Source organism: Phycodurus eques, chromosome 8 (assembly GCF_024500275.1).
Source record: "Phycodurus eques isolate BA_2022a chromosome 8, UOR_Pequ_1.1, whole genome shotgun sequence".
Classification (NCBI taxonomy): Eukaryota; Metazoa; Chordata; class Actinopteri; order Syngnathiformes; family Syngnathidae; genus Phycodurus; species Phycodurus eques.
Genome location: NC_084532.1, coordinates 21,431,989 through 21,446,223, shown reverse-complemented (window position 1 = coordinate 21,446,223; position 14,235 = coordinate 21,431,989). Strand labels below are relative to the sequence as shown.

At 42.7% G+C, this 14,235-nt stretch overlaps 1 protein-coding gene across 6 annotated transcripts in view; it reads left to right on the top strand.

Moving 5' to 3' along the window:
* Positions 1-14,235, top strand: part of dot1l (DOT1-like histone H3K79 methyltransferase) — a 49,649-nt gene that overhangs the window by 17,896 nt on the left and 17,518 nt on the right. For all 6 annotated transcript variants that reach the window (XR_009768997.1, XM_061682849.1, XM_061682848.1 and 3 more), the window contains 19 exons: positions 1,506-1,734; positions 1,829-1,923; positions 2,956-3,018; positions 3,101-3,156; positions 3,246-3,325; positions 3,754-3,822; positions 3,902-4,008; positions 6,370-6,411; positions 6,616-6,711; positions 8,349-8,565; positions 8,667-8,780; positions 8,869-8,960; positions 9,108-9,209; positions 9,999-10,136; positions 11,735-11,860; positions 12,028-12,464; positions 12,535-12,634; positions 12,702-12,851; positions 12,932-12,974. Coding sequence is in view for 5 of the 6 variants with exons in the window: in XM_061682849.1 (XP_061538833.1) it covers positions 1,506-1,734; positions 1,829-1,923; positions 2,956-3,018; positions 3,101-3,156; positions 3,246-3,325; positions 3,754-3,822; positions 3,902-4,008; positions 6,370-6,411; positions 6,616-6,711; positions 8,349-8,565; positions 8,667-8,780; positions 8,869-8,960; positions 9,108-9,209; positions 9,999-10,136; positions 11,735-11,860; positions 12,028-12,464; positions 12,535-12,634; positions 12,702-12,851; positions 12,932-12,974 (2,356 nt within the window). In the remaining variant the exon portion in view is untranslated. The remainder of the gene's footprint in view (positions 1-1,505; positions 1,735-1,828; positions 1,924-2,955; positions 3,019-3,100; positions 3,157-3,245; positions 3,326-3,753; positions 3,823-3,901; positions 4,009-6,369; positions 6,412-6,615; positions 6,712-8,348; positions 8,566-8,666; positions 8,781-8,868; positions 8,961-9,107; positions 9,210-9,998; positions 10,137-11,734; positions 11,861-12,027; positions 12,465-12,534; positions 12,635-12,701; positions 12,852-12,931; positions 12,975-14,235) is intronic.

Here is a 14,235-nt window from a genome sequence, read left to right as displayed (position 1 = left end):
CTGAAACTTGAAATTGAGGGTGTTATATATCATGTGATTAGTGGCTATGCCCCACAGGTAGGATGTGTACTAGAGGTGAAAGAGAAATTCTGGAAGGAGCTAGACGAAGTAGTTCTGAGCATCCCAGACAGAGAGTCGTGATTGGTGCAGATTGTAATGGACATGTTGGTGAAGGAAATAGGGGTGATGAAGAAGTGATGGGTAAGTACGGCATCCAGGAAAGGAACCTGGAGGGACAAATGGTGGTAGACTTTGCAAAAAGGATGGAAATGGCTGTAGTGAACACTTTTTCCAGAAGAGGCAGGAACATAGGGTGACCTACAAGAGCGGAGTTAGAAGCACGCAGGTGGATTACATATTGTGCAGACAATGTAATCTGAACGAGGTTACCGACTGTAAGGTAGTGGTAGGGGAGAGTGTGGCTAGACCCCATAGGATGGTGGTGTGTAAGATGACTCTGGTGGTGGGGAGGAAGATTAGGAAGACAAAGGCAGAGCAGAGAACCATGTGGTGGGAGCTGAGACAGGACGAGTGTTGTAAAGCTTTTCGGGAAGAGGTGAGACAGGCTCTCAGTGGATAGGAGGAGCTTCCAGAAGACTGGACCACTGCAGCCAAGTTGATCAGAGAGGCAGGCAGGAGAGTACTTGGTGTATCTTCAGTACCCAAGAAGTATTGCAGTTCTCTGTTTGAAAAAGGTTGGCGAGTCCTACGATATTCATTAACATCTTGTTTGCCCATGTTCCGTGGGTGCTGGGGCGGTGCCGGCTGGCACCCGCCTGCGTCCCCCCACTCTGGCTGCTGGTGGGGGGCGGCCCCCCTGTCACTCCTCGGGCCTGCTTCCTCCTCTTCTCTCCTTTCCTTGCGTCCCGCTGCGGTTGACTCTTCCTCTTCCCGTGGGGGAGCAGGGTGGTCCCCTGCGGGCTGTGGGGCCTGTTGTGGGGTTCTTTTCCCTGCCTGGTTTGGGGGAGGAGGGGGTCCACCTCCTACACTCAGGGGCGGGTAGTGGGTGCTAATGGGAATGTGGGTAGGTGCGGGCGGGTTGCTTTGTCTTTTGTCTTTGTTTCTCTCTCCCTTCTAGAAACTATGTTCTGTTCGACTGATCAAGTCTGATTCTCAATAAACCTCAATTATAATACTAAGAAACCACAGCAGAAGCTTAAAAACTCCACTGTGACACAGTAAAACTGTTCCGGCATAAAAGGGATACAGATTTTCCATTCTGCTTGACCTAACAGCCGAACAGGACAAAAAAAAATAAAATCGTGTTTGTGATCTTGATTGACAACTTCATGTAGAACGAAGAAGTTGAGAAAGTCTTGGGAGCCATTTCTTAACAACAGCAGAAACCAAGAGCACAAGTTCAAGACGACACAAACTGTGCCCCTCAGATGTAATAAAATTTGTCCACAACTCTAGAATGTAGTTGACTACTACAATTTAGGAAGTTTTGACTAAATGAATGTCACTTGTGTACTATGCAAAACATAAATCTACTGTCTCTGCAGTGGAAAGGGACCACCCAGCCCATGAAGCTGAACAAGCGCCCTTCCAACGGGCTGCTGCGGCACATCCTCCAGCAAGTGTACAACCACTCGGTTACCGACCCGGAGAAGCTGAACAACTACGAGCCCTTCTCACCTGAGGTGTACGGCGAGACCTCCTTCGACCTGGTGGCGCAGATCATCGATGAGATGGAAATGATGGAAGATGACACCTTTGTGGACCTCGGCAGTGGTAAGATAGCCATTCAGTGGTGTGAATGCCAAGTACGCTAGTCCAAATGTTGTATTGATTTGTCAATATTAAGTCAAATATTTGTGCTGCAAAGGTGTGGGTCAGGTAGTGCTACAGGTTGCAGCAGCGACCAACTGCAAACACTACTACGGCGTCGAGAAAGCAGACATTCCAGCAACCTATGCAGAGGTAACACACACAACTCAAAACAACAAATTTATTTTGAATGAGATTTAGATCATCTGCGATTGGCTGGCGACCAGTCCAGTGTGTACCCCGCCTCTCACCGGCCGACCAAGCGATGTGACCAAATACCAGAGAACAGAACTGTCGCACAGTGCGTTGGGTTCCGCCACTAGTTTTTATCTGTGGCCAAACGTCTTGCACTAGTTTTGCTACAATTCAAAATTTTAATTGCAGGTGAATAGTGAACAGTGCCACGCTGTACCAATGCAGACCCCCACATATTTGCGATCCTGCATTCGCAAATACATTTTTGGGGGGTACCTATCCCCCGTTCTTTGCGGAAATCCACACTTATTTGCTTTTTTTTTTTTTTTTTTTAAACCAATCCCTGCATTTTATTTCAACAATATCTTTGCTCATTAGCATATTGTTCAGATTTATTATTTTTTTCCCATTATGGCAATTATAAGAGGGCGTCAAGATTTTAGCTATTCGCGGTTGGGCTCGGTTCCTAGCCCCTGCGAATAGCTGCGGTGCACTGTAATTATAATTACTTGTGTACCTGTGGCTAAAAAGCAAAATGTGGTGGAGTCTCATGTTGCTGAAATACAAGATTTCAGTCCGTGAATAAGGCGATCATTGCCACGAGCCTCTCAAAAATCCGCACTCTCCTTTTTTCACACCCGTTTCCTCTCTTTGTATATTCACTACAGCAGTCTGAGCAATTGTATCTCAATTCAATTGTGATGAAGTTATTGCATTTCTTTACTCATAGATTTAATGTAGATTAATTCACGTTAGTAACGGTAACTTTTTGACATCTCAACTTGGACCATAAGTGTCCTATTATTCAGTTGTATAGCTTTCTTTCTTTTCATGAATTCAATATAATTAAAAAGAACATTTCGTTTGATTTGACAGGCGACTGAACAAATAACTCAAACAATTGGGGTGGGCCTGGTAGGATGCAGTGTGGTTTTCTATGCCTTACTACTTTAGTTATTTGTGTAGTAATGTTGATATTATTTCTTACAGACCATGGACAAAGAGTTTAAAAAGTGGATGAAATGGTATGGGAAGAAACACGGGGAGTACACTGTAAGTAGTGTGCACACTTCAAAACCAACGTCAATATTAGGGGTTCTTAAAAGACTCATTCTTTCTTGTCTCTGCTTTTCAGCTGGAAAGAGGAGATTTTCTGTCTGAAGAATGGAAAGAAAGGATCGCCAACACAAGGTTGGCATTAACAACCTTTTGAAACACTGTATTCACAAAGTTGTCTGATGTTTTCTGACTGACGTGTCTTTTCTTTTTCTGTCTTGCAGTATTATTTTTGTGAATAATTTTGCCTTTGGTCCAGAGGTAGATCACCAGCTGAAGGAACGTTTTGCTAACATGAAGGAAGGTTAGTATGATGTTTTTGTGCTCACTGCATGTAGATTACACCAAGAAAACACGTTGTTTTTTTCCTTCCTCAAATGGTGGCTTTCTAATAATCATCCACAGTAAAAGCCTCCCTTTTCCAATCAGGAAAAAAGATAGTTACCGTACTCATTTTCATTTTTTAGGTCCTTTTTATTTAGTTTTAAACTCTTTCACTTCAATAAATTTTACTTTTGTAAATTCTAATATTGGCTTCCCTTGTCTGCAGTTGAGTACTTACTAAGCCTCCGGAAATAACTCCATATGACTCATTCTCATCATATTAGGGCCATAAGATTTGGATTGTCTTGAATTATGCTATCATTATGTTATATTAGGCTATTATATTAAGTTCACTGTACATCTTGGACTGCACAACATTTAAATTCCAGTCCATATTTTAATTTTCAGGTGGAAAAATTGTATCCTCCAAACCATTTGCACCTTTAAACTTTCGCATAAACAGCCGAAACTTGAGTGGTAAGTGCCACTTTTTTATCTTGCAACTAATCAGTGTTTTGTAAAATAGCCTTGATGCCTCTCTGTCTGTCACCCGTAGATATAGGCACAATAATGCGTGTGGTAGAGCTCTCGCCACTGAGGGGCTCAGTGTCCTGGACTGGAAAGCCAGTCTCCTACTACCTGCACACCATAGACCGCACCATAGTAAGGAAAGCTGTTTTTCACTTTAAACTGAATGCATATGTAAAGGTCCTGTATTTTATCTATTTAGACCTCCATAGAGTGACTCTTGAGCATGGACTTTGTATAAAAGTGTACACATTGGTTTTGTCATACGAGTGGTCATATTTCTGTTTGACCCAGTTTTGTATCCGCTTTGTTCATATTTGGCTGTGACTGCCTCCTTTCCTCTTAATTGGTTGTGTCTGTGTAAAGACCCACTCGTGAGAGCACACGTTTTTCTTTACCTTAATGTTGTTTTAGCAAAATACGGCACCTTTAAAAAAACAGCCTTTCTACCTGAAAGAACTACTACTGGCAAATGACATTTCCTTTAATCATATACACTACAGCCAAATGTGTAGGAAACTCACAAGACTTGTTTATGATATCAGTTAATGGTTATTTTGTATTGTTTAGAATACAGCAGTTGAAATAAGTGTTTAACGTCCCAATGTTTCTCACTAAATATATTTCCAAAGGTGCTATTGACATGAAATTTTCACCAAATATTGGGAACAACCCAAGTAATCCATACATACAAAGAAAGTATAACAAATAAAATCAGATATTAAGTTGTGTGTAATAATGTGAAATGACACAGGGAAAAAATATTGAAAACATGAAGAAAGGTAGGTGCAAAAAGGCATGGAAAGTCAAGACGACCCCTAAAATCTATACTCAAACAGCAATCCAGCCCCTTGTCAGTGCAAATGAATATTAGCTGGTTCATTCCTGATGGATGGCCTACAAAAATGTCTTATTGCCAAGGTGTGAGTCAAGACACACCTCATGATTGGCACATATCTAAGCTTGTGAACGTTCCAGTGAGCACGGTTGGGCCATAATATGTAAGTGGAAAGCCAATCATACCACCATAAATTTGCCTCGATCAGGTGCTCCTTGCAAGATTTCTGACAGGAGTGCAAAGAATAATCAGAAGAGTTGTCCAAGAGCCAAGGACTACCTGTGGAGAGCATCAAAAAGACTTGGAATTAGCAGGTACTGTTGTCACAAGGAAAACGGTGAGTAATGCACTCCGCCGCCATGGCCTGTATGCACGCTCACCATGCAAGACCCCAATTCCTGAAAAAAAGCTTGTCAAAGCTCCTTTAAAGTTTGATGAACAACATTTTGACAAGACCGTTAAATACTGGTAAGATATAGTCTGGTCGGCTGAGAGTAAAATTGAACTGTTTGGATGGCACAATGCAGACTAGGTTTGGAGGTGCTGGTACTGGTACAAATGGGACTGGTAAACTTCACATTATTTAAGGAAGGATGAATGGGCAAATGTACCGAGACATTCTTGACAAAAATATGCTGCCATCTACAAGGGTGATTAAAATGAAATGAGGGTGGACATTTCAGCAGGATGATGATCCAAAAGAGATTGCCAAGGAAACTCTCAATTGTTTTCAAAGAAAAAGGAAAAAAAAAAATATCTGCTAGAATGGCCCTACCAATCACCTGACTTGAATCCAATGGAAAATCTACGGAAAGAACTGAAACTCAAGGCCCATAAAAGAAGCCCACGGAACTTTCTAGATTTGAAGACTGCTTGTGTGGAGGGAGGAATGGGGCAAAATCACACCAGAGCAATGCATGTGACTACTTTCTCCATACAGGAGGTGTCTTGAAGCTGCCAAAGGCTTTTGTGCAAAGTATTAAAGTACCAATTGGTGTGTTCAATACTTTTTCTCTGTCATTTAACAACATTACACACAACTTAATTTCTGAGTTTATTTGTTCTACTTTATTTGTATGTATGGATTACTTGTTGTTCCCAACATCTGGTGAAAATCTCATGTCAATAGCACATTGGGAATATATTTAGTGAGAAATATGGTGACATGTTGTGTACTTATTTCAGCCGCTGTATATGGTGACTTATATCAAATTGCCGATTATTCTTTTGGGCTGGCATTCGGGGAAAAGAAAACACTCAACACAATTATTGGCAGTTGCATCTTCACTCAGTGCTCCTATTATAACAGCATGAATAGATTGACTCAAATGCATCACACCAGTCAGAGAAGAACTAAATCAAAGTCCTTCGTTCACAAAATGTTGGTCTATAATAGCTCTGACTAAGACATCAAAGCTAAAATAATGTACAAGGCTGTAGTGCTAAAACATTGCTCATCCACATGGTTCGAGGACTATCCTAACTTGCAAACGTTTACATGCATGATCAGCATTAAATGAGGGAAACCCTGGCTCACTATCCAACTTTGACTGTCATTAAAATGTATTTGAGACACGTATGCTTTGTGTGTTTGGGTTACAATCATATTTTAAGTTTAATTTTTTTGTTTAAAACCATTCTTTGTCCCTGTTTTTCAGCTTGAAAACTACTTTGCTAGTCTAAAAAATCCTAAACTCAGGGTAAGTACTGATATTCTGCTTCTCTGCAATAAAATGTGCTGCTGTAATTATTGGAATTTGTTATTATTATTAATCAGTTTATTTGAAAGGGGACAATGCAATTTCATAAAACACATGAAATACACATGGTTAAAATAGCCAGAATTAGCCTTCTGGCTAATTCTGGCTATTTGTGTATCAAACTTTTACAATGTCTCCATTCAGGAAGAGCAAGAGGCAGCTCGGCGACGTCAGCAGAAAGATACAAAGGACAGCAAAAGCAATAGCACCACGCCCACCAAACATAAGGAACAAAACAAGGTAGAACGTGCTATCATTATTGCAGCAGTACTCAACCTTCTTTTCGCCATGAACCATTTTCGTGCAAAGCAATATTTTTGAGGGACTGCCATCGAAACAAACAGGAACAAGTGATTAAAAATGCAACCCTCAACATTACGCTGAATTTGGTTGTAATTAGTGGAAACCCTGTGCTTGTTTCTATTGAATAAGCCAGACCCATCTTGGGGTAACGGGAGAGAGGGCTTTGCACAGAAGATGCCGTCACTATCTGACAGATTTAGAATGTGTTTGCAAAGAAGACTAGAAAAAATATTGCCACATCACAATTTGGTACATTGATACACTCCTTGGCGGCAAGGTGGGTGACTGGTTAGCACATCTGCCTCACAGTTCTGAGGACCGGGGTTCAAATCCCGACCCCGCCTGTGTGGAGTTTGCATGTTCTGTATTCGCCTGGGTTTTCTCCGGGCACTCCGGTTTCCTCCCACATCCCAAAAACATGCACGGTAGGTTGATTGAAGACTCTAAATTGTCCGTAGGCGTGAACGTGTGCGCGAATGGTTGTTTGTTTATATCTGCCCTGCGATTGGCTGGCGAGAGGCAGGGTGTACCCCGCCTCTCGCCCGAAGATAGCTCGGATAGGCTCCAGCACCCCCACGACCCTCGTAAGGATAAAGCGGTACAGGAAATGGATGGATACACACCTAGTGCTGTTGTAAAAGCCAAAGGTGCTGCAATGAAGTATTAGCTCGAGGTTGTACAAATTAATGCAACCAGGTTATTGTACATTTTATTTTATTTTTTTTTGTCCCCCTAAAATATTTCATTTTGTTTTTCAATTGAGTTGTGCAAGTTGTGGGTCACATTAAAGGCGAAAAAAAAGTTTTGAAATGATTTATCTTGGTCCCCCTTTTTTTTTTCTTTTTTTTTTTTATAACCTTACAAAAACCTGGCATGTAAACAGGTGTATGTAGACTTTTTATATCCACTGTACGTCCAGTCTACTTCATCATTTTGGTTCCCCACTATCGTTGCCGAAAATCCAGCTTCACAAAGAAGGGATGTATGAAATGGAAGCAAGGAATTCACTCCTTATTTGTGCAACCTCTGGATATTCTGCTCTGATTTTAATCCAGACTTGTCTTCTCTTGGTTCTTGGTCTCCATGTGCTGAAACAGGCTGCAACATAAGGTTGGCGTGTGTTGCAGGCTCCCTTGCCTCATTTGCGAGACTGTCATAACATATTAACACAGTGTGTGTGACAACCACCTGTAGTGGTAAACCTGAATTTTAAGTAGGACTACCTAGATTGTCTCTTAAATGCTGCTTTCTTTTTTCTGAAGTTATAGACTCTTATTCCTAGCTCTCATTTTGGCTTTTTTTTTCCCCAAGAGGTTAGGTTATGGGATCACTTTTTTTTTCCCCCCCCCCGACCTCCACATCATGTGCCTGGGATGAGCAGTTTGACAGAGGCACAGGCAGCTGCATCTGACAAAACCTCTTTCAGGCTCTGATCAATAAAATATTTTTTGTTCAGTCTCTCCGTATAGCCCAGGCACCAGTTCCTCCGGCATGGTGGTTGGGATCGCAAATGCAACATATGTAACATGAAAAGGGCTATCTTTGACCTCGATGCATAAATTTGCGATTTACAGCAGGACTCCTGTGGGGAGGAGGAATGCCCCCCGTTGGTGACTGTGGTCAAGCCTCCCGCCAAGCCCCGTCAAACTAAGCTCTTGGCCAAGGGTCGGAAGCTGAACAACAGGAAGAGGGGTCGACCCAAGAAGGCGGCGCCGGCTGTCGACAAGAAGAAGAACCAGAGCGCGTTGGATTTGCTGCACGCCAAGACCCTTTCAGCAGCACCCCCTCAGGGTCAGAGGAACACACAATACACCAGTCATCGTTGTAATATTGAGAAATATATCCTCAACTGTATGCCTTTTAGACTCGTTTAACTTGTTTGTTGTGCGCAGATGCATACCTGCAACCACGGAGTCCCTTTTACCAACTACCTCCTAAGGTTCAGCACTATCCAGCCAATCAAATGCTGCTGAGCCCAACCCCTCCTGGTCTGCAACAACTGCTAGGTGAGCCAAGGATAACTGAACCCAGACCAGTGCTTTTAGTGAACTTGCATAATGTCTTTCATTTACTTTGTCACCCGTATTTTAACAGATAACATCAAAGTTCAATACCTCCAGTTTATGGCCTACATGAAGACTCCTCAGTATCAATCCAATCTGCAGCAGATTTTAGAGCAGGAGAAGGTAATTTATGGCCGCACCTTTTGTTTTTGTATTAACTCACATTTGGATTTCTTGTAGTTGTTGATTTAACTGTTTTTTTTTGTTTTGTTTTTTACATCCATCTTAAGTCTAAAGTCCTATTTCCTGTGTCTTGGCTTTTGTCTTTAGCAAAAACACATGGATTTATCCATGCAGGCAGAGCAGCTCCATTCTATCTGTCAGTCTCACAAGGACAAAATTAAAGGTCTCTTTCAGACCAAACTGGATGAGGTGGGTACTGCTCTCTTTTGATTCAGCAACAAAGGCAAAAGCAACAACCTGTGGCGTTACTAGAAGATCACACTTTGTGATGCACGTTGTTTTCATTCTGTACCTTCAAAGTCGAACACAATTCTGTTCCATGACCACGGATTTGGTTGACTTTCAACACAGAATTTCCTATAGAGAACAACTATATTTGGAATAATTTGTTCCAGACTCTAAACTGTCATCATCATAAAACCAAGCATTTTAATATTATTATCATACAAGCAGCTAACCAGTCTAATATTAATGGATTGGAAACAATATCGTAACTTGACATGATGATTTGATGCGCCTCACGCATCTCATTTTTCAACATTAATCTCACACAACAGAGAAATTAAATCAAACACTACCAATCCAATTTTCCATAGGTCTTGTCCTCATTAGGGCCAAGCTGGAGCCTATCTCAGCTGACGTTTAGGTGAGATGTTAGTCCAAAAGTATTTGGACGCGGCTAGAGTCTTTACTGCTTTAAATGAGTCCGCAAAATGCATGCAGTATTGACTGAAATGACATCTGGTGAGATGCACTGTGATAGCCTTGTATGACATTTAAGACTTTTTTTTTCCGGAAATCTTTGATCAAACCGTTGCAAGCTCTAACTCGTTCGACCTTCATGGTACCGTTGTGCAGTTTGCTCTTACCAAATACAGGACTCAAACCCACATGCTGTATCACAGTGCTTTCTTCAAGGGCACTCTTGTCTGGCGTGTTTAAAGCGATTGAGTGTGTGTGTGTGTGTATGTGTTTTAGCTGGGAGTGAAAGCTCTCACTGTGGAGGACCTGCTGCAGGCACAGAAGGAGATATCTGCCCACAACCATCAGCTGAAAGAGCAGACCAAACAGCTTGAGAGAGACATGGCTTTACTGAGAAATCACAGTGTGCTGTTGGTGAGACATTTTTCTGCCATGTTGCTTTAAATTCATCCATCAATCCATTTTCTTCCTCCTAACCGGGTTCGGGTCACAGGGGCACCAGCTTAAGCAGGGAAGGCCAGACTTCCCTCTCCCTAGTCACTTCGTCCAGCGCTTCCGTGGGGATCCCGAGGTGTTCCCAGGCCAGCCAAGAGACTCTGTCTCTCGAGTGTGTCCTGGGTCATCCCCGGGGCCTCCTCACAGTGGGACGTGGCCAGAAAACCTCACCAGGGAGGCATCCAGGAGGCATCCTTACAAGATGCCCAAGCCATCGCATCTCAGCAGTGGCTGGACTCTGAGCCCCTCCCATGTGACCGAGCTTCGCGCCCTAACTGCTAAGGGAAGAGAGGAAACTAATTTTGGCCGCTTGTATCCATGATCTTGTTCTTTCGGTCATAGCCCACAGCTCATGACCATAGGTGAGGGTAGGAACGTAGATCGACCGGTAAATCGAGAGCTTCGTGTTTCTGCTTAGCACTTTCATCACCACGACGGATTACTGCAGTCCACATTACTGCAGACGTTGAACCTATCCGGCTGTCGGTATCCCGTTCCATTCTTCCCTCACTCATGAACAAGACCCCAAAATACTTGTATTTCTGTAGTTGGGGCAGGATCACCTCCTCGACCCGGAGAGGGCAATCCACCTTTTTCTGATTGATGACCATGGCCTCAGAATCAGAGTTGCTAATTTACATCCCAGCCACATCACACACTGCTGCAAACCACTCCTGCGAGAGTTGAAGATCACGGGCTGAAGAAGCAATTTGCAGAAAGCAGAGATGTAATACCAAACTGTACCCCCTCAAAGCCTGGGCTGCACCTAGAAATTATGTCCATAAGGTAATGAACAGACTCAGTGACAAAGGGTAGCCTTGCCGGAGTCCAACTCTCACTGGAAACAAATCCGACTTACTGCTGGCAGTGCAGAGCACATATTTACACCAGTTGTACAGGGACAGAACAGCCCGTATTAGGGGGTCCGGTACCCCATACTCTGGGAGCACCCTCCACAGGAACCCCCCCAGGGGACACGATCAAACGTCGTGTAGACTGGTGGGTCGAACTCCCATGCACCCCCCAGAATCCTGCTGAGGGTGTAGAACTGGTTCACTGTTCCACGGCAAGGACCAAAACCACACTGCTCCTCAGTCCGAGATTCGACCCTCCTTTCTGGCACCCCGAAATAGACCTTACCAAGGGATATTGATTATTGTGATCCCCCTGTAGTTGGAACACACCCTCCGGTCCCCCTTTTTAAAAACATAACAGTCCATAACAGTCCGGACGGTTCATTTCCACTTTGGCCCGGAGGACACGACTTCCACAATTTCAATTTGCAAAAACATTTTGAAATGTGGATGTGATTATATGCGAAAAACAATAAAGTTTATCAGTTTGAATATTAAATCGCTTGTCTCTGTAGTGTATTCAATTAAATATAGGTTGAACATGATTTGCAAATCATTGTATTCTGTTTTTATTGGTTTAACACAACATCCCAACTTAATTGGAATTGGGGTTGTATGATGTTTTTGCTGATGAGTAGAATTTAAACCAAGTTTGGGTTGCAGCTGAAGTCTCGATGTGAGGAGCTGAAGTTAGATTGGGGCTCTTTGAGTCTGGAGAGTCTACTGAAGGAGAAGCTGGCCTTGCGGAGACAGATCTCTGAGAAGCAGAGACACTGCTTGGAGTTACAGGTAAGGTGTCTGTCAACTTTCTCCCCATTTTCAGCAAAGTTGATTTTTAAAAGCACTGCTAGCTGTTAAGTGGATATTAAGTGGATAATGTTCTGTCTGACACGTTAGTTATTGTGATGTATTCGTGGCCTGTTGAATGATGTAATGGCTCCGCCTGGTGTCTACAGATTAGCATAGTAGAGCTGGAGAAAAGTCAAAGGCAGCAGGAGCTGCTTCAGCTCAAATCTTACAGCCCTCATGAGGGCTCCCCTTACCGAAAGAACCTGGAATCCCGTTCCTCTGCTGACATGGACCCCTCCAAGTTTGGCCTGTCCTCAGTCCCAGCTCTCAATGGCATAAGCCCGGAACGCTCCATAAATGGCACCCACTCGCCCTCTTTCGACCGTGTGAACACCAAGACGGAGCTTATTTCACGCTATCTGCCGATCTCTCCTGACCACGACACTGGGACGGCTATGCCTGAGCCTCGACAGAGGCAGCACATCTCCCACACGCTTCCCGACTACACGCGCTTCTCCCCCGCCAAAATTGCCTTGCGTAGGCACCTCAACCAGGAACCCACTGCCGCTGGCCACTTGAGAGGCCCTGGGCTGCCCACAAACAGGTCTGTAGTTTCTAAAAGCTCCTCAAGTTTGGTGATTAGTTGTGACGTCATTATCAATATTTCATTTTAGAGGCGAAATGGGTGGGCTTCACTCACCTCTCGGAGCCAAGCAGAGCAGCCCATCTCCTAATGCATTAGATGCGCAGAATACTCAGAAGAGCACTGAGAGGGTAATACATTTGTCTTTGCATGCATGTGGTTTGTTCTTCTGGTTTCAATCAGTCATTTTCCCTTCAGGGTGGAAAGGAGAAGAGTCCATCTATTCAGGCAGATAGCAGTATCACAAGCCTTCCAATAAGTATTCCACTGAGCACTGTTCACCCAAGCAAACTTCCAGTCAGCATTCCACTGGCCAGCGTGGTGCTTCCCAGTCGGGCTGAGAGACTGGTGAGTATTTTCAACGTTTTGAAAAGTTTCACTTTTTACTTGGCATCACAAAATGCTATTTTTTTTGTGCATCATTGCAGAGAAATACTCCCAGTCCTGTGTCTCAGGCCAGTCAAATTAATGGTAAGGAATATCTTTTGGCTTCTGAATGTTTATTATTATTATTATTACAAAAATCTGTGGGAATAAACCTTCATTCATAATGGGTTTTTCTACTTATGCCTTGATCAGACTACAGGATTTGATTCCCGGTATTGGCACAATTAGCTATCGCGGGCGATTTCCCAGATCAGGCCCGACATTCTTTGTCGGGAATGACAAAACTTCTTGTATGAAATAATCCACAACCAATGATTTGGCCCTACGGTAGCCCAATGACGCTAAAATGAAAAGTCTAGCATGTTTGAATTATTATTATTTTTTTAATCTTCCATGTTGCTGGCGTATCGCCTCCCGTGCTTGCCATTGTCAACATACTCTGTCACCATTGTCAACATTTATTCACGTGCACAATCCAATGTTTACCAAAGCTTTAGAGCATGATCCGACAAAACGCCAGGATGTTTAAGTACAAACATTAGTGCCAGCGCTAGCTTGCCTGGCTACATGACTCTTTCTTGCCTGCTTGGGAGACGTATTGTATTAAAAGTACGTGAACTTACCTCATGCAATCCTTGAGTTTGGCCCAAGGCATGCGCAATTCCCGCTTGTTCATTTGATTGTTTAATATTTATTGCCTAGATGAGTTTTTCATATAAATATTTACCATAAGTGTGACTTACTACTGCATACCCATTGTTTTGAACTCCTAATTGTTTGTCCATTGTTGCCAAAGTCATTTTATGATGTATGGGTTTTTGTGTTAAAAGCATTTCAGATCTCAAATCTTATATGATTGTAATCTTATTTGATTCAGGCTGCAACTGCATCCGCTGTTGATGGTTGAGGTTGATGCACTAAATACATTAAAATAACCAATTTGTTACTGATTATGTTGTGCAATTTAACAGTATGCACAATACTTTAGATCCTATTACATAATGTACTGTAATACTTGTCCCATGGTAATGTTCTTGATTTTAAAAATATGGAAATTCAGACAAATTGTTCTGTAAGTAAATTTCCATAGGTTAGCTGCTCTGCAGTCCTAGCCATGAACATGTAAGATGAATTTTATGAGTAAGTGGCATAATCATTTCTTTCGGTGTTTCGTTTTTCAGCCTTGGTTTCTTCATTTTCGGTTTTCAGTTTTGGCCAAGAATTTTAATTTTGGTGCATCACTAAACAAAATACATCTTCATTTGTTATTAGGTTATAAATGTTTATAGATACTGTTCCTCAAGAAAGTATTCGCAGCGCTCCACATTTTATGTTAAAGCCTTAT